This window comes from Mus pahari, chromosome 2 (genome assembly GCF_900095145.1).
Source record: "Mus pahari chromosome 2, PAHARI_EIJ_v1.1, whole genome shotgun sequence".
Classification (NCBI taxonomy): Eukaryota; Metazoa; Chordata; class Mammalia; order Rodentia; family Muridae; genus Mus; species Mus pahari.
In genome coordinates this window covers 89,858,413-89,880,282 of record NC_034591.1, presented here as the reverse complement: position 1 = coordinate 89,880,282, position 21,870 = coordinate 89,858,413, and the positions used below count along the sequence as shown (strand labels likewise).

General features: G+C 45.8%; 1 protein-coding gene across 2 annotated transcripts in view; it reads right to left on the bottom strand.

Moving 5' to 3' along the window:
- Positions 1-21,870, bottom strand: part of Polr1a (RNA polymerase I subunit A) — a 65,505-nt gene that overhangs the window by 35,846 nt on the left and 7,789 nt on the right. For both annotated transcript variants that reach the window (XM_021189950.1, XM_029534879.1), the window contains exons 4-13: positions 20,907-21,014; positions 18,369-18,454; positions 18,146-18,249; positions 14,203-14,310; positions 12,840-12,945; positions 12,422-12,584; positions 9,780-9,950; positions 9,466-9,588; positions 7,253-7,483; positions 2,583-2,837 (exon numbers count right to left, since the gene is read on the bottom strand). In XM_021189950.1, coding sequence (XP_021045609.1) covers positions 2,583-2,837; positions 7,253-7,483; positions 9,466-9,588; positions 9,780-9,950; positions 12,422-12,584; positions 12,840-12,945; positions 14,203-14,310; positions 18,146-18,249; positions 18,369-18,454; positions 20,907-21,014 — 1,455 coding nt within the window. The remainder of the gene's footprint in view (positions 1-2,582; positions 2,838-7,252; positions 7,484-9,465; positions 9,589-9,779; positions 9,951-12,421; positions 12,585-12,839; positions 12,946-14,202; positions 14,311-18,145; positions 18,250-18,368; positions 18,455-20,906; positions 21,015-21,870) is intronic.

The window sequence follows — 21,870 nt, the reverse complement described above, 5'->3', positions numbered from 1 at the left end:
TACCAAAGATGCTGGATTTGACAGCTTAGTACACTGTACCAAAGATGCTGGATTTGACAGCTTAGTACACTGTACCAAAGATGCTGGATTTGACAATCATCAGTAAAAGAAGGATTTGCCTTTTGGCACTTAAGATTAAATAAAATTGACCAGAATCTTAACTTTTGACATGGTGTCATGTTCTGCCACAAGCCCCGCCTAGGCCCAGGTCTAGCCCTACCATCAAGTGTGGCTAAGGACTCAGAAGTTTGAGTCTTGGCCTCATCACTGGCTGACAATTTACTTTCTTGGTGTTTCTTGCCTGTAAATGGCACCTATTTCTAAGGCCACTGTAAAGACTATGTATGAAAATGTTTGCAAACCGCTGGGGGGGGGTGCTTGAGGCCCAGGGTCTGGTCAGTATATGATGGCTTCAGATCACTACCACAGCTACTACTGGTGTTATTATTACTATTTTCACTTTGTTATTACATGAAAAGGTAAAGAACCGATTTTCACATTAGCAAATTATGTTTTCTAATTTCCAAATGGTCTACTGGGCTCAGAACTCCTTCTATATTTAGTCTTTCTGGTAACCAATGGCCTACTAATGTGGGCAGAAAAGGAGAAGTTAAGTACAAACTGGCACCAGGTAAAGCCACAGTGACACACCAGAGTGGGTGGGAGAGAAGATCTAAGGGACAGATTGTGCTGGGCATTGCTGGGTGGCTTCTAGCACGCCCTGGGACCATGCTGTCCCTCTCTATAGCACAGGCAACACCACAAGGACCTGGCAGCTGCTCTTCCTTCCCCCTACTTCAGTGACCTTAGGCAAGTTTCACTTCTTGAGTGTGAAGTGCAGACATTGGCAGTACTTACCTCTGAGGTCTGTGAGCAGGGTGAAATGAGAAGCCGCCAAAGCGCTCTGCAGCGCCTGACATGGAAGACACACGTGGGAAATGGTACCTGTGGTTTCCATCACTATTTCTAGTCTCTTCAGATCCCACCACGTTCCAAATGAGTGCTATAAATCACGGCCAAGAAACTGTCCAGTCTGAGGAGGGCCCAGCCCTTTGAGCAGGTAAGAAAGATTACACTCAGCCTTTTCTCCTCAGTCTGGCTTTCTTTGCCCTGTTCCTCCCATAAGCACCCACTAACTCAGACTCCTGAAATATAAGTAAACATGTCAGCTGGCCAAGGGAAAGAGCAGGACGTATATCCTTCCCGTATGTCACTTACGGCTCTGACTACATGAGGTTGCCCGAGGAACAACCTTGGAAAGAAACAGAGGGATTCAAAGAGACAACTTTGTGAACTGCAGGGGGATCTTGTCTGGACCCCTGGGATTAAGTTGCCTCTTAAAATTCAGGCATGGAGATGGGGAAGTGAGACCAATAGAGCAGGAAAGAGAGACAGGATACCCGAAAAAGCCATAAGGAATCACACTATTTTTTATTTATCTAAAATTACATGATACATTTAAGCCTATATGTATGCACACACACACACACACACACACACACACACACACACACATATAACTTAAATGAAGTTACCCTGCTTGGGCTGACAATGCTCCCCCCCCCCCATGCCATAGCTTATTTAGCAAAAAGCAGGCATGAAAACCTAACTCCCTTTTGAGTTGTTTGTCATGGAGGCCAAGAGACCATCCCTCAAATATAAACCACAGATGCTGTCCCTGACTGCCTCCCAAAGGCTGAATTAAAGTCCCTATTGCCAAGACATCCTGCACTTCAGCCATAGGGCCTAGAGGATCTGACCCAAAAGCCTCCTCCCTGAGGACCAGAGTTCACAGAAGGAGTTCTGCAAACTGCCAGGGAGGGAAGCAACCAACAGGCTACTCAGCTTTGATGCCTATGACGGACCACAGTGACCCGCACAGCAAGGTATCTGTGAGGTGCAATAGTGGCACTCGTGTCCTGGCAGTAACTCACAGCCCACTCAAGAGAAGGGAGATCACGTCTGGTACTAGACACCCAGCTAACTACCCGGAAGTACTGCGGCCACAGGAAAAAACCACTGCTGATGAGTCATGTAAATCAGCTAATTCTTAACGGTATTCTAAATACTTATCCTAAATACCCTTTCACCCCTCATCAAAGAAAACCACAACTGGTCAAAATGATGAGAACCCAGCCCCAAGTGATGTGTCTGTGTGTCTGTCTGTGCACACGCGAGTGTGTGTAACAATAATAACTAAATAAAACTAACCAACCAAATGAAAAAAAACTCCCAGATTTAGGATCCTCATAGCTACAGGATCAGTCTTCTGTGGGTCTTCATATTGTACATGCTAAAGCTTGCCAGATCAGCAAGTTAGAGAATGCAGCAAGTTTGGAACTAAACGCTATTATTCAACTACTGAATCTGGCTCTCTAGGATGGATGCCCCAGGTTTTCTTCTACCGTTTAAAGTCACAACAAGACAAAAATGTTTCTCTGATTTTAGACACTAAGAGCTGAAAAGCCTAGCACCTCCTGTTCCACACACTCTTGTCCTAGAGTGCCCACCAGCCAGGCCCAGCTCGGCACGCCAAGTCATGCTGGGGATGACTAAGGCACGGTCTCCAGGGTCGGACTTACCTTGGGGACAAGATACTGTTGATCAGTGCAGGCCAGGACATAGGCTTCAGCTCGGCCCAGCTCGCTCTGGGGGAAGTGGGCGTTCATCTCATCTCCATCAAAGTCAGCATTGTAGGCCTTGCAGTTGGCATAGTGAAGGCGTAGAACTTTTTCTTCAGGCAGAATGTGGGCACGGTGGGCCTGGATGGAGGGTCTGTGCAAGGTGGGCTGTCGGTTCAGGAGGAGGATGTCCCCATTCTTCACATGCCGGCACACCTGAGACACGATGAAGGGCAGGTGAGTACCCGTGGGGACTTTGAGGGATCAGTGATTCCTCCAAGGGCTTACCACACTTTACTTGGGTGAGCTCTGTATGCCTCATGTTCTAGTTAACCAAATAATCTAGAAAAAAAAAAGCTCTAGAAATTCTGAGAAATACTCGCCAGCCCTCTGATCTTGGCCTTTCACAGCTCCGATCCCAGGCGCAGAGGTGTAAGGAGCAGACATGGCCAACCACAGGTGCCTGTGTGGTAAGTAAGCACTACCCTCAGAATACGCAGCCTTCCAGAGCTCTGGGCTCCCCTCTCAGAGTTAACAAAGAAACAGATACGATTCCAAGACTGCATGCTTCCACGGATTTGAAAGAACTTGGCAGGCTTCTCAACCCCCACCAGGTCACACACGAATTCCACAGCTTATAACTGGTCCAGCTTCTCCCAGAACAGCTAGGACTGGAAGTTGAATCTCAGTTTAGTGATCCTTGAAAACATACCGTACTTCAAAAATTCAAAACGAGTATAAAAACTAAAGACTGCCATAATCTTGGGGGAAACCATCTGAAAATACCCACCCCCATGACATTTAAAACATTTCCTCTTAGCCGTTCAGAAGGAAAAAAAAGATGTAAGCAAAAAGCCAAGGTAAGCAAAAAGAATGTATGTTTATGCAGCCCAGCTTACAATGGCAAAAGAGTAGAATTATTCTAACCGTCCCACAGAAACGGCAGTAAAAGTCCAGTGTATACGCACTACAGAATGCTACAGTGATTACGGAGGTGAGATTAGATCAATGCCAGTCTGAGTGTGATGCTAAAAGAATCAACAAAATCAAAATCCCAGTAAGGAGGCAGGATGCAATGACTGGAAATCAACTACGTCTGAGGCAGCTGCACAAAGGACAAGGCGTGTGGGTCCTCACTGCTAGGCCTCTGGGGTGTGGACTTAAGGAAAGATGTTGAGGCACTGAGTAACATCTTAACCACCCCAGATCTTAGTACTGCTCAGAGTAAAACACATATTACTTCTGCATAAACATTTCTGTAAAAAGTGTCTTGTTGTATTGTCAAAGTTGGTCTCAAACTTATGATCCTCCTGCCTCTGCCTGCCAGAGATGACTCGGTGGGTAAAGGCACTTTCTACCAAGCTTGACGCCTGACTTCGATCCCTGGGACCCACGTGACAGAAGGACAGAACCACATGATGGAAGGAGGAGACAAGTGTCTTCTGGATTCCACACACATGCCTTGGCCTGTGGATCCCTGACTTCCTCCCAAATAAAGAAATGCAGTAAGAAAGCAAAGCAAAACAAAACAAAAAACTGCGTAAGTCGTATGCTCATTGACAGGAGAAAACCAGAAGAAACAAAATTTAAAGAATAAAAAAGCACAAGAGATTTTCCCTTTTAAGACAAACACTGATCTCACTTTCCCCTTTCAAACCCAGCCTGTCAGCTCCTTTGACAGAACACCTTTTCCTCAAAGCTGATGTTACACACAAGCACATATTAAAACAATCAAACAAACAAACAAAAAACCAACAAAAACTGCATAAAGGTAAGGGGCCCAGAGGACCATTGGTAATCACCTCTTCCCACTAGGTCCCCTGTGTCACAGAGTTAAGAAGCAGGAGGAGCCGGGCGTGGTGGCACACGCCTTTAATCCCAGCAATCGGGAGGTAGAGGCAGGCGAATTTCTGAGTTCGAGGCCAGCCTGGTCTACAAAGTGAGTTCCAGGACAGCCAGGGCTATACAGAGAAACCCTGTCTCGAAAACAAAACAAAACAAAACAAAACAGAAGCAGGAGGAAACAGGTCTTGCAGCCTTCTGTGGCCCACCTGTGAGGGCACACTGGGAAGCTGGCCAGGGTAAGCTGGGCTGTGAAGACATGTCCCCCTTCCCCCACAGTCCTTGTCAGTTCTCCTCAAAGTTCCCTCAGCTGGAGCAGGGTAGCAGCCCTAAGATGAGCACAGTCTGTATTTTGGCTTCCTGAGGAATTCCAACCTTCCTGCCCCCACAGGCAAGTTCTGCATGTTTCCAAGGAGACCTGAACTCTGAGGAGTCCTCGGAGCATCTGCCCAGAGCACTGGCTGTGCTGTGCGTCACACAGCCTGAGGTTTTCTTTCCTCAGAGTCTCAAGGGAAAAGTTGCCCAGATCTGTGGCCCAGTCCCAAAAGCCCAGGCTGGGTCTAGAATCTGAGTCTAGAGCATCCATTGTAAGCAAATTCACTGCAGCTGGGAAGAGACGTAGACCAGTCTGCCAGGCACTTGCCAATCCAAACAGAAATCTGGGAGTGCAGGGAACTCCCCTTGCCAACCCAAACCCAAGGCCTTTCCTTTCTCTTGTCACTAAATAAATACTGTGGTGAAAATTAGTGTGCCCCGGTGCCCCGGTTAGAGTTTGCAGGGGCAGGCATGGGGCCAGAGGCTGCTCAGGAGCCAGGCAGAGGACAAACTTAGGCTATCCTGATCACTTCCTTTTGGTTGAGGCTCAGGGGGAAGGGCAGTGGTTACCCCCATCACAAAGAAAATAACCTTTCTGCCAACCCTGACCTAACCTGTAAGTTCATCTTTAGTTTCCTTCCCGTTCACCTCTCCCAGCCCTTCTATTCAAAAATAATCAATTAGAAGTGCATGCGTGCCTATGTCAAAGCATCCTCTATGTACATACATTATTGACAATGTGACATCCTGAGTCCTAGGACCTGATGGAAGGACCACTTGTGCTTTCTGTCTTTGCATGGAATGGGAACTCAGAGCGATGGGTGCATACACAGGGATGATACTATGTGCTGAGAGCAAGAAGCAGGGGTAGGATGAGGGAGGGCACGCTACGTGTGCTGGGAACACAGGCTTTTCAGGAGTGGTAAATATTTTTGGATGCACATCCATTTGTCTACACTTGCTTTCACACTATATGGTAAGAGCTGCAAGACCAATTAAGGCTGAAATAGTTACTCTGACCCTAGGGAAAAGAGGGCTGGCCTGAGACTTGAAGGACCAGCAGGATTTAGCTCCAGATTCACAGGGAGGACAGAGAAACAGCATCTGCAAACCCGAGAGGAGATGGAGCCAGCTGACCAGCTGCGGTGAGAGGTGGACCGGTGGCCTTCTGAGCTTGCTAAGGATTGGAGCCCAAGTTGGAAGATGAACTGAGCCTCGCTCACTCATCCTCACTGCTCCTCAGGAACTCTCTCACTGGCTTCATGGGAAGTGCCTAGCACAATGCAGCTGGGCGTGCTCCCTCAGTGGAGCTCCTGTCCCACCACCCTTTGCTTGTCCCCACCTGAATCCACAGAAGTCATCAGGCCATGTGAGGAAGCATCCTGATACAGCTCTGACTTACCTTTATACCCCAAGAGCGGCGGACCATTTCTGATATACTCTTCAATGCCCTACCTGCTTACTGCCTATTTCCTCAGTGTAAAGGCTCTGAAATCTGCCTCCTTCTCAGGACTAAAGAACACCATTAACTACAGACAAGAAACAAGACACAAAACCAGCAAGGGAGCCCCTCACCCCCTAACTTCCCAACTGCTCCCACACTTTGTACTCCAAGAGGACCTCATCTTCTCTCATTGTACTCTTTAGGAAATTAATATTCTCATAGCTTGTTCTTAATCCTATGACCCCTCCCTCTATCTACACCTCACACCTGTTGTTTTTACAGGAGATGGGTGCTAAAACCTGTGTCTTCCCTTAACACCCTCTCCTCTCCATGACATCATATTCATCTCTTCTGACCCATCTCTACGGCCACATGTCCCTGGTGCCCCTTCTGCAACCTGACTCTACTTAATCCATAACTCCCCTGCGGCCCTTGAAGACTCACTTCTGGGCTCACAGATCACATTCTTTCATGGCAATCCCTACTGGGGTCGTGTCCTGGCAGAGCCCGAGCACACGGAATCACTCAGTACTTGTTACTACCAAGTAGCACTCAGTACTACTGACCCCTCATTGCATTTCCTCGTCAAACTTTCCTCCTTATTGCAACTCGTTGACTTGAGTGAACAGAAAGACTATCTTACGTTTATTTGCCTGGTAAGCAAAACATACCTTGCTGCTTCTTGAATCCCTCAGATAGCTCCTAGCAAAAACCCCGGCAATGTACTAACCTAACAAAGAACAAAATTGGTGCCTCAAATGGTCTGAATGGTGTCCCTGTCACCAAAGCAAATCAGCACAGGCAGGTGGGAACGTTTGTCAAATATTACAATATTACAGTTAGCCAATCCCGGAGATGCTATGCTAATTCAGTACGAGGGGTGAGGACCCTGATCAGCTTCCCTCTCCTTAGTTCCAGTGAAGCTGCTACTGATCTGAGCGCCGTCCTCTGATTAGCCCTGCTCAGAGGCAGCATGTCGGAACCAGACAGGGTCTAGGAAGTCATGAACAAACCCCATGTTTTTACTTACAACTTTTGTTCCCTGAGGCTTAGGAGCCCCTGTGGCTGGTGTCAGGAGCTGTTTGGCCACAGCTTCCCGCTGCGCAGCATCCACTGCACTCAGGGCTGTGCGACTGCCATCCTCGTTGATGACCATAGAGGCTCCTGGGTGCACATTGGGTCCATTGATGACTGCCTGTCTCAGTTCCTGCACGTTCCAGGGGGTAACTGGCTGAGGGTAAGTCAGTTTTGTGGCAAATACCTAGAAACAAGGATGGCATGTTAAAAATTCAGAATGGGCAGACAAAGGTTACAGGAATACAAAAGCTAACAAAATGAGCTGCCTGATTTCTTCCCAAACTGTCTTGCTTAGCCAGGGCCTTTCTACAGGCAGAGCAACATGTCTCCTTTGCTGAACTGTTTTGCTAGGCTTGCTCTCTTAAGGGAACAGACAGGGCAATTTACAGATTAGTTTTCTTAAATGTACACCCACCAAAACTTCACCCTTTCCTGTCTGCCAATAAAGTCAGTGTTGCCAAAGGGGTAGTATGGGGCACTTGCTTGAAAGCGACCACACCCCTCCCCATCCCATCACTAACTGCCCAGCTACATCCACTGAGCCCAGGCATGGCATCAGAGAGTGGCACCTGAGAGGAAATGGATTTGTAATTCTGATCCCCGAGAACATGAAGTGTTCTTTGGTCAACACTAGGTCTGAAACTTGCTCTAAAACAAGTGCGTTCTCTACAGTGAAGTTAGTTTCTGAATCACCGATGTTTACTTACTTGCTACTTCAACACACACACACACACACACACACACACACACACACACACACACANANAGAGAGAGAGAGAGAGAGAGAGAGAGAGAGAGAGAGAGAGAGAGAGAGTGTCCAGAGACCAGGATGTTAAAGTTCTAGGTCTGTATGTGGGAGCAGTGTAGAGCCCTGCCAGGCTCCTGTCTCCTCGCCTCCTTCACTTGGAGCAAATGGGCTTGTTTACTGCTTGCCCATCACTCAGCCCACAGCTTTAGGAGGCAGTGCTTCGGTGTGTGGCTCCCTGCCAGGTTAGCTCAGTCTCATTTTATCTCACCTTCTTGTTCCCTAACCCCTCTGGTGCACTGTGGGGGAAGGGAGCAGTGCTACCACTCTGTTTTTCCTGGTCACCCTGTATTAACCTCAGGCCTACATGGCTCAGGCCTACATGGATTAAGGTGTTAAGGTGGGGGTCAATAAGGTGGAGAGCATTAGAGTCTCTCCTCAGGATACAAGCCATTAGCAAATAAACCCAGATCTTAAAAAGAAAAGATCAGAATGCTATGGAGGTACAAGGCAAGACCTCGCTAACAGTCTCCGCCAAAGCTGGGGACACTCCAGGCACTGAGGTCAGAGTCGGGATGGCTTCTACCTTCTGCCTACCAGGCCTTTCCTCCCAGAGATTCAAACTTAAGAATATTATGACTGGCTTTCCTTGGCATATAGTTCAGCTCTTGGATGCAAAGACCTCTGGTTCCTGGGAGGCAATGAACACAGGAACTGTGCTTTCTGCCTGTTCTTGACACATCAGGCCCAGGAAGCCAAACTGTGCCCAAGACTCAGAACACTTTAGCTCTGCTTATTACCAGCTGCCCCAAGAGAGGCAGGGTGGCGTATAAGGAAATGAAACTCTGCACAGAGGGAATTAAACCATCCTCGCTTTATTGACCTCAAGGCCCATTAAGGAGGAAGTCGGCTAGAGAGAGCTGCTAATGAGCACCAAGGCCTTAACTGGTGGGGAAGTGAGAAAAGGAAGCTGGCTCGCCAAGGAGCGCTAATGGGTGACCAGGGGAGCCACTCACCCCTGGGACCGGGAGACAGATGATACACACTCGCTGCCCTTCTGAGGGCTCCCTCCCCTCACCACTGCCAGACACTCAAGTGGGACTGTAATCCCTGCCCTCTTCTTTTCCTGTCACTGACTCAGATGGACAAGAGAGGTTTAAAGACTAGGTTAAGGTTGGCAAGAATAAGAGATAGAAACAGGATGTGGAATGACTTGACAGGAATTCCCTGGTGCTTTGGGGCAAAAGTCTTCTAGGATGGCAATACCATTTTGTACCTCAAGTTTCTTCCACATGTGAAGCAGCAGAAGCTGTCCCCACTAGAGCCATGTTGATCTACCATCAACTCTGTCCCCAGGCCTCTATGGCATACCTATCTCCCAGCCACCAGAAGCAAAATGAGGCCTGTCCACAAACACATACCAAGGGGATTCCAATCTCATTGGTGTTGATGTACATATCTGGGCAGATGACAGAGCGGGCTGCGTAGTCAACTCGCTTTCCCATCATGTGCTTCCGGAACAGGCCTTCCTTCTTCTCTAGAATCTATAGAGAGCAAAAAAGTGCCAGAATATTAAATAATTCAATTCTGTCTATTGTTTTCTTGCTTGTGAAACGGTGAGTATAATGTGCACTTATTTTACACATGCAGACGCGAGCTGGGGGTACAGGCCAGTCGTTAGCTGCTCATTACTGACCCTCACCAACATGTGGTCAGAATCCAATTCACTGCTCACCTGTCTTATGCCAGGGTACTTTTCCAACATCAATTTGTCCATGTCACTGTCAAACACAATATTGACATGGCTCTGAAGACGAATCCAAATGTTGTAAAGTTTATCTGTGAGAGACTGGCCTGGAAGCAAACTTAGGAAGGATCGGTCAATAGCCACTGAGGAGTCATTTTCCTGGGAAGATAAAAGCAAGAAAATAGGAGTGAATGAAAAACCACTTGGTTACTCAACCTAGCCCTTAATGAGGAAAAAAAAAGGGGGGTGGGTGGGAGGGTGCTGGAGAGATGGTTCAGAGGTTAACAGTACTGAATGCTCTTCCAGAGGTCCTGAGTTTAATTCCCAGCAACCACATGGTGGCTCACAACCATCTGTAATGAGATCCAAAGCCCTCTTCTGGTGTGTCTGGAGACAGCTACACCATACTCATATAAATTAAATAAATCTTTATATTAAAAAAAAATAAAAGCCCTGGGAGCTGACAGATGATGTACTAAACTTGTTAGTGTGTATCAGTAGTACACATCAGCTCCAGCCCCACTATGAATGTATCAGCTTGTCTCTTTTAGTTATAAAATGAACTCAAACTTCATCAGCACAGCAGGATTGCATATACCTGTAATCATCAGCCACTTGAGAAGTAGAGGTAGGAGAGCAAAATCTGGTCTCAAAATCAAAACTATATTAAGATTTAAAATATAAAGTAAGCAGGTTCCTATCTTAAGCTTCTTAATGCCTAGTCCACCCAAACTAAGGGAGTCTTAGAAGCCCGTGGGCACTCTACTGCAGAGGGTTCCACCAGACAACAGTTTCACGTGGAACTGCTACTTTAAAAACAGGGTTAGGAAAACATTAGTGAATTCGTATAAAAGTACAGTGGAGGGCTTGCCTAGCTTGCTGGCTCCATCTCCAGCAGCACAGAAACTGGCAGCGATGGGACACACAGTAAGCCCAGCATTTGGAAGGTGGCAGTAGGGGGTCAGAAGTTTAAGGGCAGCCCTGGCTATATGGTAACTTAAAGGCCAGCATGGGCTACATGAGACCCTGTCTCCAAATAATAGTAGTAGTAATAGTAATAATAATAATAACCAAATAATATTACTATTATTTTAATGCGGGTAGAATAATTTCTTAAGAAGAAAAATGTTTGCCATATAATACTGTATGTCATCAATTATAATGTGAGTCCCCAAGTGGGTTAGATTAAGTTACTGGCTCATCCTCAAGCTTAAATATTTATCTAATCATGTAAAAATATTTCTATCCCTAATCCTGTCTCTTCTAACCTACCCAGGGAAGAGAAACACAGAGGTCCTTAGAGCACCACCTACTGGCCCCATCTGGCTACAAACTGTGTGAAGGCAGATGAAGATGACAATGTCACAGTGATAATCTGGGTTTGTCCCCATAACCAGGGAATAAAGGAATCATCTCGGAGGGTACATATAGTTCTGCAGACAACATTACAGTCCTTTTTACCAACTGCAAGACAGCAGAGGCCTGTCTAGTCAAACTCACTGCTTATAGTCGCATGATTGCTGTTGAAATGAACAAGACCTTGTCCCCTGGCTTCTAGTATGTCCCTAGTCCCTAGGGGACAGCTCCTGAGAGATCAGTGCCATGGGAATACAATGATGAACACAAATAGGAAAAAAACAAGAATATGTCTGATTAACTAAAGGGAAATTAGCCAAGAGATCAAGACACTATTGTTTTTTTTTTTTTTTTCTTTCTAGAGATAGAGCCCTGTTACTACAGACAAAAGCTAGTCTCTACTCTTAAGGGTCACTAAAATAAAATTCTCATTCCTACTCATTGGATTTGATTATCCTATGGTCTTCAGACTTCCATACTGGACCAGGACCTGCAGATGGCAACTCTTTCTTATGCTGAGGATCTATTAAAAGCACATCCACACTGACTCATCAGTAAAGTTCAGCAGAACCAGACAAAGGGTCAAGAAATCATCTTGTGCCCAGGAGACAATGGTGTCATCCTGGGACAACCCTGGCTGATAGCAGGACTGTCTGAGCAACTGACATGGAATATGAGAGGTCTGTCTTCCAAAACTAGAGACAGCCATTTCTATTTACATCCTGACCACAGTTCAGGAATGGAGTGACTTTGGCAAGTACCCAACTTAGCTTTAATTTACAGAGTTGATGTAAGACCTGGAAAGGGCTAGGTAACTGTCAGTGGGGATGGTCTTACTCTAGAAAATCCCATTCTACATCGTCTTCCTGGCTCCATTGCTAGAGACCTTTCTGAGCCTACACACACATCCTTAGAGCCGGAGGGAAGATGACTACTGAGACCTCCACAAGCAGCTGGTGGTACAGAACAGCCTAGGTGTGAAACCTCACCATCAATGTCATACACTGTATAGTGGAGATGAGTCCAAGAAATCAAAGTGACTAAAACCACTGGCATGATCATTGGATACTGAACCCAAACCATACCTACATTTATCTATAATCAGGCCTGCATTTGTCCCAACCAGTCACACTGCCGACCAGGGGTGCTGCCCACAGCAGGTAGCATCTTGCAGCAGCCACATCTGTGTCCACACAGAGTTAGAACCAAGTGTGTAGTTCTTACCACACGTGTCATTAACCAAGACATTATATCAGCTCCAAGGCAGCTCTGACCTTGTCTATGGTGAGTTTTGTCATCTCACAGGGCAGTTTCTGTTCTTGGGCCATCAATGCCAGAAGTTTCCGGATCAAAACTGCATCCTTCATGACAGCTTGCAAGTTTACTGTCTGGCCATTAGTGAACATCTGGTCGCCCAGGCGATTGATGGGACGGTACCTACAGGGTGACATACAGGCTTCATGAATGTTCTTCAGCCTCTTAACCTACTAAAGAAGCACAGCTCAATCCACTAGAAACAACCACCTACGTCTAGGACAACCAGACGACAGAGAATGCTCAGGCCACTACCTGCAACCTTGGTGTGACAGCTGTTTGATTTTTCAGTGGCCCAACCCTTCCAGGCCCTCCTACGTGACCCTGCTCAGTTCCTCGGCCCACCCTTTGCATGCAGAGTAAGTGAAAAGGAGTTACCTGGATGGTGGTACCACTATGAAGTCTAGAAAGAACATACTGGGGTTGAAACTGGACTCCATGCTAAGATCATCCAATCCCGAGAAAAGAGAATTCAGAAAGAATCCTGTGTTGAAATAAAGTAACCAACAAGACCATTTAAGCCATTTATGTATAAAAACATAAAAATGTTACTAAGAAAAAAAAAATCAAAACAGGATATGGGATCCTCTGCAGAATAAGAAAATACTTATAAAAACAAACAAAACCAGCCTGGGCATAGGACAGCTTGTATGCAGTAAGATAAGATGAAGATGCTGAGGCCAACGGTACTTCAGTAAGGAAATGAGCTATAAAAGAACAGGAAGGTTAAGTCACCCTCTCTCCTAGGTGTGGAATCTTACATGCATAATAAAATGTTTGCTATTTTGGACTCTGAACAAAATTAATCAAAAAAAAAATCAAGTCAAATAAGTTTAGTTTTTTTAAACTGTTCGGTTTTTAAAGTTTTGTTTTTAAAAAACAAAAGATAATGAACATCCTTTCTTTATAGGTATGCAAAGAGGGTTCTTCTGCAAACTGGATCAGAGACGTAAGTAAGCTGACCTAAAACTGCTTGGAGAAAATGAACAAAGCCTGAGTAAAGCCTGCCGCAGAAAGCACTTCACTAACACGGTACTTTTCCACTCCTGTAATCCTGGTGATACCATGGTTATCTATGAGCTTCCTGTGCAGAGACCAATCAGTGCCGAGAACACTTCCTGTGAGAGACCAGGAAAGTCAGTGCCCAGACACCATCTTGGAAGATGGCTGAGGACTTTGAATTCTCTGCACTGGCTACCTTAATATATTCGGAAAAGGGAAGATTTCCCTTTTTGCAGGGAACCTAAACATACAAAAGTTCACTCTTCGATTCACAAGAGGAATCCCTACAGAATGTTTACAAGATCTTTTTTTTTTTGGGGGGGGGGGTGCAGGGGAGGTTCAAGATGGTCTCACTAAGTGGCTTTGGCTTTCTTGGAACTCACTATACAGACCATGCCTTGAACACAGAGATCTGCCAGCCTCTGCCTCCCAAGTGCTCCCAAACTAAAACATCCGTTTTAGTGGACATTTGAAATAGATGAGTGACAATAAGCCTTCCAGAATGCATCAGTGCAGCAGTGACTGGGCTCATCTGCACCAAGTTCTTGGTGGTGGGTGTGACCTACCTTGTTCCTTTATGGCTCTAAGTCAATGTGCCCTGAAGTTTGCCTCAGACCAATGGAGAAATTACAGGTGAGAGCTACATTAATTAGAACTTCAGTTAAGGTAGTAAGAGGGTGGGCTAATAAAATGATCCAGGAAATCAAATCCACAGACAGACAGACAATTTCTCCAGTACCTTCATTCTTCCAAATGGCGAAAAGGTGTTCTTGGGCACTGCTCGGGGTCAGGTACCCTCGTTTCCCCATCTGAGCCTCGTCAATTCCTGGAGCTGCTGGTATGCCTTCTGTAATGAGAAAGACCTGTATTTCTCCCCATTCTTGAAACAACCATAAACATCATTCTACAGGGAAGCATCTCTTCAGCCCAGATTTCCACCCACACTCTGATTTTGGGAGTAATAAACATAACACACTATTGTATAAAACCAGAGAGGAAGAATACACTAGGGCATTCCCACTGGCTCATATCAGTAACATAACTATCTTCACTTTTAAATATTCTTTTCCAGTGCTTTGGTTCATGTAACTACTGTACATGACATTGAGACTGTGCCAGGCTTGGTGGCGCAGGCCTCTCATCCCAGGACTTAGGAGGATGAGGCAGAAGGATCGTGAGTTCTAGGACAATGTGGGCTACAACGAGATATTACTTCAAAAAAACCAAAAATCTTGCATGGATTTATTTCCATCAAAACTGTTCATTTGGAGTTATAAGAGGAACACATCTAACCACTTTTTTGCTTGTTACTGAGACAATCTTAAGTAGCCCAAATTAGCCTTGAAGTTCAGCTCCAATCATCACTTCCATGGCTGCACAATACTCTACTGAGGAGAGTCCCTAACTTATTTAACCACACTCTTCTATGTGGACATTCAGATTGATTTCAGGTTTTTGCTTTTCTAAATGAACAATATTGGGCTGGTATACAGATAACTGGTAGAATAGGCACCTAGCATGAACGAGGCCTTGGAAGAAAACAAGTCATGGACCCCGGACTCAGCAGAGAGGGTCGGGGAAACAGAAGTAAACATCGGGAGATGATTTTTCAATTGTGTGAGTGTGAGGACGTACGTGCCACTGTGCGTGCGCGCGCACACACAGACACACACAGACACACAGACACACACACACACACACACACACACACACACACACACACGTCACACATACGGAAGCTGTCTTCTCACTGCTTGTGGGAGTTGGTTCTCTTCGTCCACTATGAGTCCTGGGACTAGAACATAGATTGGGGCCCTAAGCACTTTCATCCACTGAGCGCTCTTACTAGTGCCTGTGTGAAGATGTCTACAGATTCAAATAGACTAATTTAAGAAATATCACACTAGTAGGTGAGGTTGGCTTCTTGAACTAGGCAAGAGCCTCTGAGCCCTGATTACTAGCTCTGCCCACATCAAGTAGAAAATTGTATTTGAGGTTCCCATTTAGGAAGCTGACTTCTGACACTGAGATGAGGAACAAAGGTAATTTAAGTATTCTGTAACCTCAAAATTGTTAGCATTTTCTGGGATGCCTTAACTGAAGTGAAGCATTGCTCAAGTTCCTCTCTTCTGGATTTATCAAGGAACTGCTGGAGCCGTTTACTGCTACTCTGAAGCAGGAAAAAAAAAAAGTATGCTCAACAAGCAGAGTCAAGGCAGGTCGAGGTCTGCTGGCAGACCTGCTGAGGCATGGAATGAGGAGGTAAGCCTGAGGCTCAAGGCGAGGGCCTGAGGAGTCTACTGACCATGGTGGAAGGACTAGGGAGGTTTTTGGGCGAGAACGAATGTCTCATGAGTACACTTTAGCAAATAATTTCTGTTGGCTTGTGGCTTCGCTTCCCATGGTACGCTAGTCTAAGGCAATGAGAAATACACTCGAGGCTGGTGTGGTAATGACCTGCAACCCTCCTGTCTGTCTCTTACATCTTTTTTTCTGTCTTTCCTATACTCATCCTCACTCCCCACTGTCATCTGTGTACTGAGCACTCTCAAGTGTGGCAAACATGATCCCAGCATAGTTCTTTGTACAGTACAGATGACTGCCAGCTGGTACACACACTCCATATAGTCTAAACTATCCACAAACAACGCTGTTTTGCCCTGCTCTGTACTTTTGGTTAGCCTTTCCATTACACTGGTTATTTATCTATTGTGGAGTGAGTGTGTAGCAGGCGGCCCTCTCTGCCCCCCCCCCCCCCCCCCCCTGCTTTCCCCCTCCCTCAGCCTCTCCCTCTCCCTGGTTTGTGCTTCAGGCACACCCCCCCCGTGTGGTTGCTACAGACTGAACTCAGACTGTCAGGCTTGGGAGGAAGCTTCCTTACCTGTTGAACCACCTAGGGTGAATAATATATTTAAGAATTGTTTATGTTGGGTGTGGTAGCACACACCTTTAACTCAACACTTGGGTGGCGGGGGTAAGAGGATCTCTGTGAGTTCAAGGCCAGTCTTATCTACATAGTGAGTTTCAGATCAGCCAGGACTATGCATCGAGACCCTGTCTCAAACCCCCTCCTCCCTAACCAAAAAATGAGTCATTAAAGAAAAACAAAAACAAGTAAATAAGCAAACAAAACAAAAACAAAAAACAAGCAAAACAAGGACTATCTTCTACAGATTTCTAGTGCCCAGACTTCTGCATGCACCTTATTCTTACAGTTACAGTAAAAGATTACCTCAAATGAATGAGCTTGACGAAGGAACTGAAAGGCTACTTTATCTTTGGACATCTGCTCCAAACTGGAGTTATTATTGAAAATTCTGAACATCTCTGTTTTCAGTGTATTAGCATTTTCTAGGACAATCTAGAGGGTCATGGTTGCAACTGTCAAGTGGTGCTAAGAGAAGATGTTTCTATGGCCATCTGCAGGTAAGTGAAGGAAAATCCACTCTTGTGCTATTAGCTGTTCACTATCAAAGAACATGTACCTAAACAGGATATGGATCCCACTCTGGGTCCTAGAATACAGAAAGGCCATGAGCAAAATAACTGGCAAGCTTCAAACTAGGTTTCTAAGTTAATAGTGCCTCCCTAGTGCTGATGGATGCCTAGTGAGATCTAAAAGGTTACAAATGAACCAACTGGAAAAAGACTTCAAGGGAACTCTCTGTGCTTGCTACCCTAAGTCTGAATTTGCTCTACAATAAAAGGTCTATCAAAAACCAGTGCCCAGATCTGTACTTCCAGCAATCCTTGCCAGAGTCAGCGTGGGCTGGGTAGAGATGATGGGTAGAGGTGAGTACCCATGAATGCATTTCCCTGTCTACTTCATAGGCCCAAGCACTGGACAAGGCTCACTCATGTTATCCACTATGCACTGTCATGGATGGGGTGGCCTCTGCTACTGCGGCTATGTGAGCTGCCCACAGGTCTGAGAAAGCGGCCTGAGCCTCTCACGGCACACACCAGAACCACTGCACAGCTCAGGCTCTGCTTCCTCTGACTTGGCATACAGATTATAGGATCAAAAAGCAATCGGAGCATCTAGTAAGCACGTACAGCAAAACACGTACTCGTCTTAGTACTTCTCAAAATACCTTAATTCTCATTTCAGAATTAAACAACAAAAAAACCACATTAAAAAAGGAAAGTTGTTCATCCCGGCTTTTTCTCTACAACCCATGAGTGGAGCGACTTGCAGTCGCTTATGACAGTTCTTATGTTTTACTGAGTTCTTTCCATTTTTAAATATTATTCAAAATAAATCCATGCTTGCTACATAATGAAATACTTAAAACACCTGCCAGGCAAAACTGAAAGTTCTTATTCAGTAACCTTTGAATTGCTGGGCGTTGTGACACATGCCTGTGATCCCAGAATTTCAGCATGGTCAGGAGGTTAATTTAAGGTCAGTGTCTAGTACAAGAGACCCTATCACAAAACAAAAAATCTTTCCAAGAAACAACTACATACTCCTAGCACTAAAAGGCAGGAGGATTGAGAGTCTGGCATCAGCTTAAGATCTCCTCTCAAAACACCCAACCCAAAACCAATGATTTGAGAACGTAGGCACCCGTAAGCACTGTCTCACAGCACAGCCCTGCTGCCCCTACCTGGTGACAGCCCCGGGGTGGGTCTTCCCCAAGCTCTCCCTCCCAGGGACCTGGAGAGCTCCAGCTGCTTACCTGGGAGTTCTGCGTCCTTCTGGTCTGACTTCTTGCCCACCGCGGCTGGGTATGTGATTATCAGCTTACTGTTGTGCTCCTTCCGAACCACTGACCGCCCCGTCCTACACACAGGGAGATTTGCAGAGAGAAACAAACCCGTGAGACATTTGGTAACAGTGCTGAGTGACTGGCCAAAGCCACCTCAAGCAGGGAACGGGAACTGCTTAGGGCCAGCACTCACTTGCAGTGTGGGCAGTGCTTCGCAGTCATGTGTGTCTTCCAGAAGTGAGCGACAAGTCTGCTTCTGCTCTCGCACACATTTTTCACCTGTTTCAAAAGTCAGAGAATATTAGAGTGACTTATTTTTAGGTAAGGTCTCACTTTGTAGCCCAGACCAGTCTCAAATTTGTAATCTTCTTGCTTCGGCCTCTCACGTAATGGGATTATACATGTGTACTGCTGCACTTGCACCAGAGGAGACTCCAATCTGGATATTCTGAATTGTTTTTCACTTTTTATTTGACTGAAGAAGATTGCCCTGTGATGGTCTGAATGAGAAATGTCCCCATAAATCCAAGCATCTGAACACTTACTTCGTCCCTAGCTGGTGGCACTGTCTGGGGAGGTTATGGAAGCTTCAGGAGATGTGGTCTGGCTGGACGAGGTGTATCAGTGGGGACGTGCCCTACTTCCGGTGTGCTTTCTGCTTCATGTTTGCAGCTGCGACCAGGAGACTGGTCTCAGTCTGGGGTCTCCTGCCATCACAGCTCCACCGCTGGAGCACTACGTGCACATAAACTCCTTCTTCACAGCAGCAAACAGTAACTAAATACACCCTCACTTAAACAAAAGCGGCCCACAAAATAGTCTTTAATATAGTTTTCTGTGTGGTCTTATTAAAGGTAATCAAACATCAAGGACAAGGCACTGAGTTCCTCAAGAAGCACTTTTTGGTCTTGAAACTGCCTATTCTGCATCCTCTTCCCTAGCACACAGATGATGCTGACTTTGATGAAGCCAGATATCAGCTGACAATGATGCAGAGCCTTTGACTCTCAAACATTAATATCTCTATGTGGGCCAGTACTTGTTCTTACTCTATGGCTTATTTGTCACTCGAGCAATCTCTGCATTCTTGGCTTATTTACTAAAATGCCCAGAGGAACCTGTCATTCTCATGTACACTGCCCTTGGGTCTCTCTTGCTGGAGGCACAGACTTGCTCCTAAACGGATACAACTTTATAGAGGACTTTGGCCCTGACACACTGCACCTTTGGGTGTATTTTTAAAGATGTACTGACAGTAATTAAAAATTTACATCTGCTCCATATCTTAGTATGGCACTGGAGAAGTCAGCTACAGCAATGAACACAGACTGTTCGAGTCTCGCTATCAGTAATCACTCGGACAAGAATCTACAGTTAGTGATGGAACAGCAGGTCCAACGAGCCAAGGCACACGGAACACACGAATACACTGGTTAAAGGCAGCAGAAGCATGAGCAAAGCGGGCATCGGGAGGCAGAGCGGAGCCGGAGGTGAGGAGAGCCCTCCCCTCCCTGAGAGGACCAGGCTAAGCTCTTCCAGCTCCCCAAAGCCTCTGCCAGGACCCAAGTGCTGTTCACTGCAGGCTGGATTAATACTCACTGCCTGAGCATCAAGGATGTCACTGTCCCAAACCTAAGCAAACTTGCCAGGATTAGGCTTTTCAAAAACACAACAAAGAAAAAGATATTTCCTGAAAAGAACTTAGACTTTTTTGTTTTGTTTTGTTTTGAAATTATGTGAATGTTATGTTTTTCAGTGGTGTGTGCATGTGAGTGTTGGTGGCCAGAGGCATCAGATCTCTGAAGCAGGTGACTGAGAGCCATCTGACATGGGTGCTGGGGAGTAGACTCTGGGCTTCTGAAGAGCGGTATGCACTCTTAACTGCTGAGCCATTTCTCTCAGCAACAACTCTGAGTTCTTCTGGGGCAACTCGTGGAAGAAAAGCGAGGAAAATCAAAGGGGGGGTTAATGTCACTACTGTCTTTAACTGTAATGCCATCTTTCTAGACAAATCTTGACTGTTTAACACGACCCTCACTCATAGTATCAGACTAAGAACATAAACTTACTCAGGAAGCTGTGACTAAGAAAGATCACGAATCCATTAGGGGGCTTGGAATAAGTGCAGGTTAATTTGGCTTTTAAGACAAGCCTTAAGCTGGGCTCTCCCTGATGCTTCCCCAGAGGCTCTCAGGGTTCCCACAGTGACGATTCTCTTGGCCTCAAATAGGCCCCACCCAGAAGCTTCTGGAACTGCCATGGGGCCCTGCTCTAGACCAGTTAAGTGGTATGATACCTGGTCATAAAGTGAGTTCAATCTGAAGTTTCCTCTTACGTTTGATTACCTACCCCATCCACTCAGTGCAAATGAATTCTTCCACAGATGCCTCAAGGGAGAGAGAAGAGAGCAGGGATTTAGACAAAGTCCAGAGTAGGGGATGGAATGGAGGTCGAGGCAGACAGTGTTCTCAATATAGCTGCTGGCTGGATGCTATACTTAAACTAGTGCCATCTAACCCTCTAGTCAGACCCATATAGCCACGAAGACAAGGAACTGAACACTCACACAATTTTGAGAATTTGCAGCCATGGGACTCATAAGAGACAGAGCTAGGACTGAAACCTAAGTCTACCCTTGGAAGCCAGAAACTCGTGCAGATGTCGGGATAGCGAAACCGTGGTCCCTCTACTAAAAGCAGATCATTACACAGTTTAGATGCTGGTCACTTACATGTGCGCCCTGGGACCCCAAGAAGTTGTTCTGCAGAATTTTGCTTGTGTACTCTTCTAACTCTTCTTGAATTTCGAAGGAGGAAGGATCTACAGTTTCTTCCAGAAACTGAAAGAGAGGAAAACTATTGTGTTACTACAGTAAAGTAAGTGTCTGGTGAACACCATGGTTGGGACTAGCCTTTCCAAGGACGGAGATCAATCTAGGAAAGAAATCCATAGTTACTGTGCGACAGTGAATCGGGGCTAGGGATGCCATTGGCGGTGGAGCAGAGCACTCAGTAAATGTGAGCTGGGGGTCACTCACTATTCTTATGCACCTAGGTGGGTCACTCAGTATCCTTATGCATCTCTGTGGAAGACACTATAGCCCTGGCCTCAAATTCATTTTGTAATTCATCAATTTTATGCTTTTCATTTTGAAGCCCCCAAATGATACAGGAACAGAAATCAACACCTAGAATGAGTACAAAGATGATTATCAAATGGGACATCACCACTTCCCCGCCCCAACAAGGCGAGGACCCAAAGGAAATACCACTTGTGCAATTGTACAGGCAGAGCGGGGCTTTAAACCTGAATTATGCAGGTTTCAGAATTGGGAGCACCACCCAAGTAAAGCAGGAAATCTCCTCTCTGAAGGAAGGTGGCAGCGCCCGAGCATACTCGCCAGCTATCAAAATTAAGTATACATGACCAGGGAAGAGGAAAGGGTTTCTAACATATACTGACATGAAAGGCTGCCAAATGTATACAGGATTACATGGCTTTTTGCACATTTATGAAGAAAAATGAAAATAAAGATAGGAGGAAGCATATGAAAATAAGAGTAAATATGGGTAAGAAAACTCCCTAGAAAATATAACTTCTTTAATTAAAGGCATAGGAGCATCTTTTACTCTTGATTCTCTTTCTTGTAGGCAAATCTGACCATGGATTAATTGTTTAGCTTTGTTCTCCTGGAA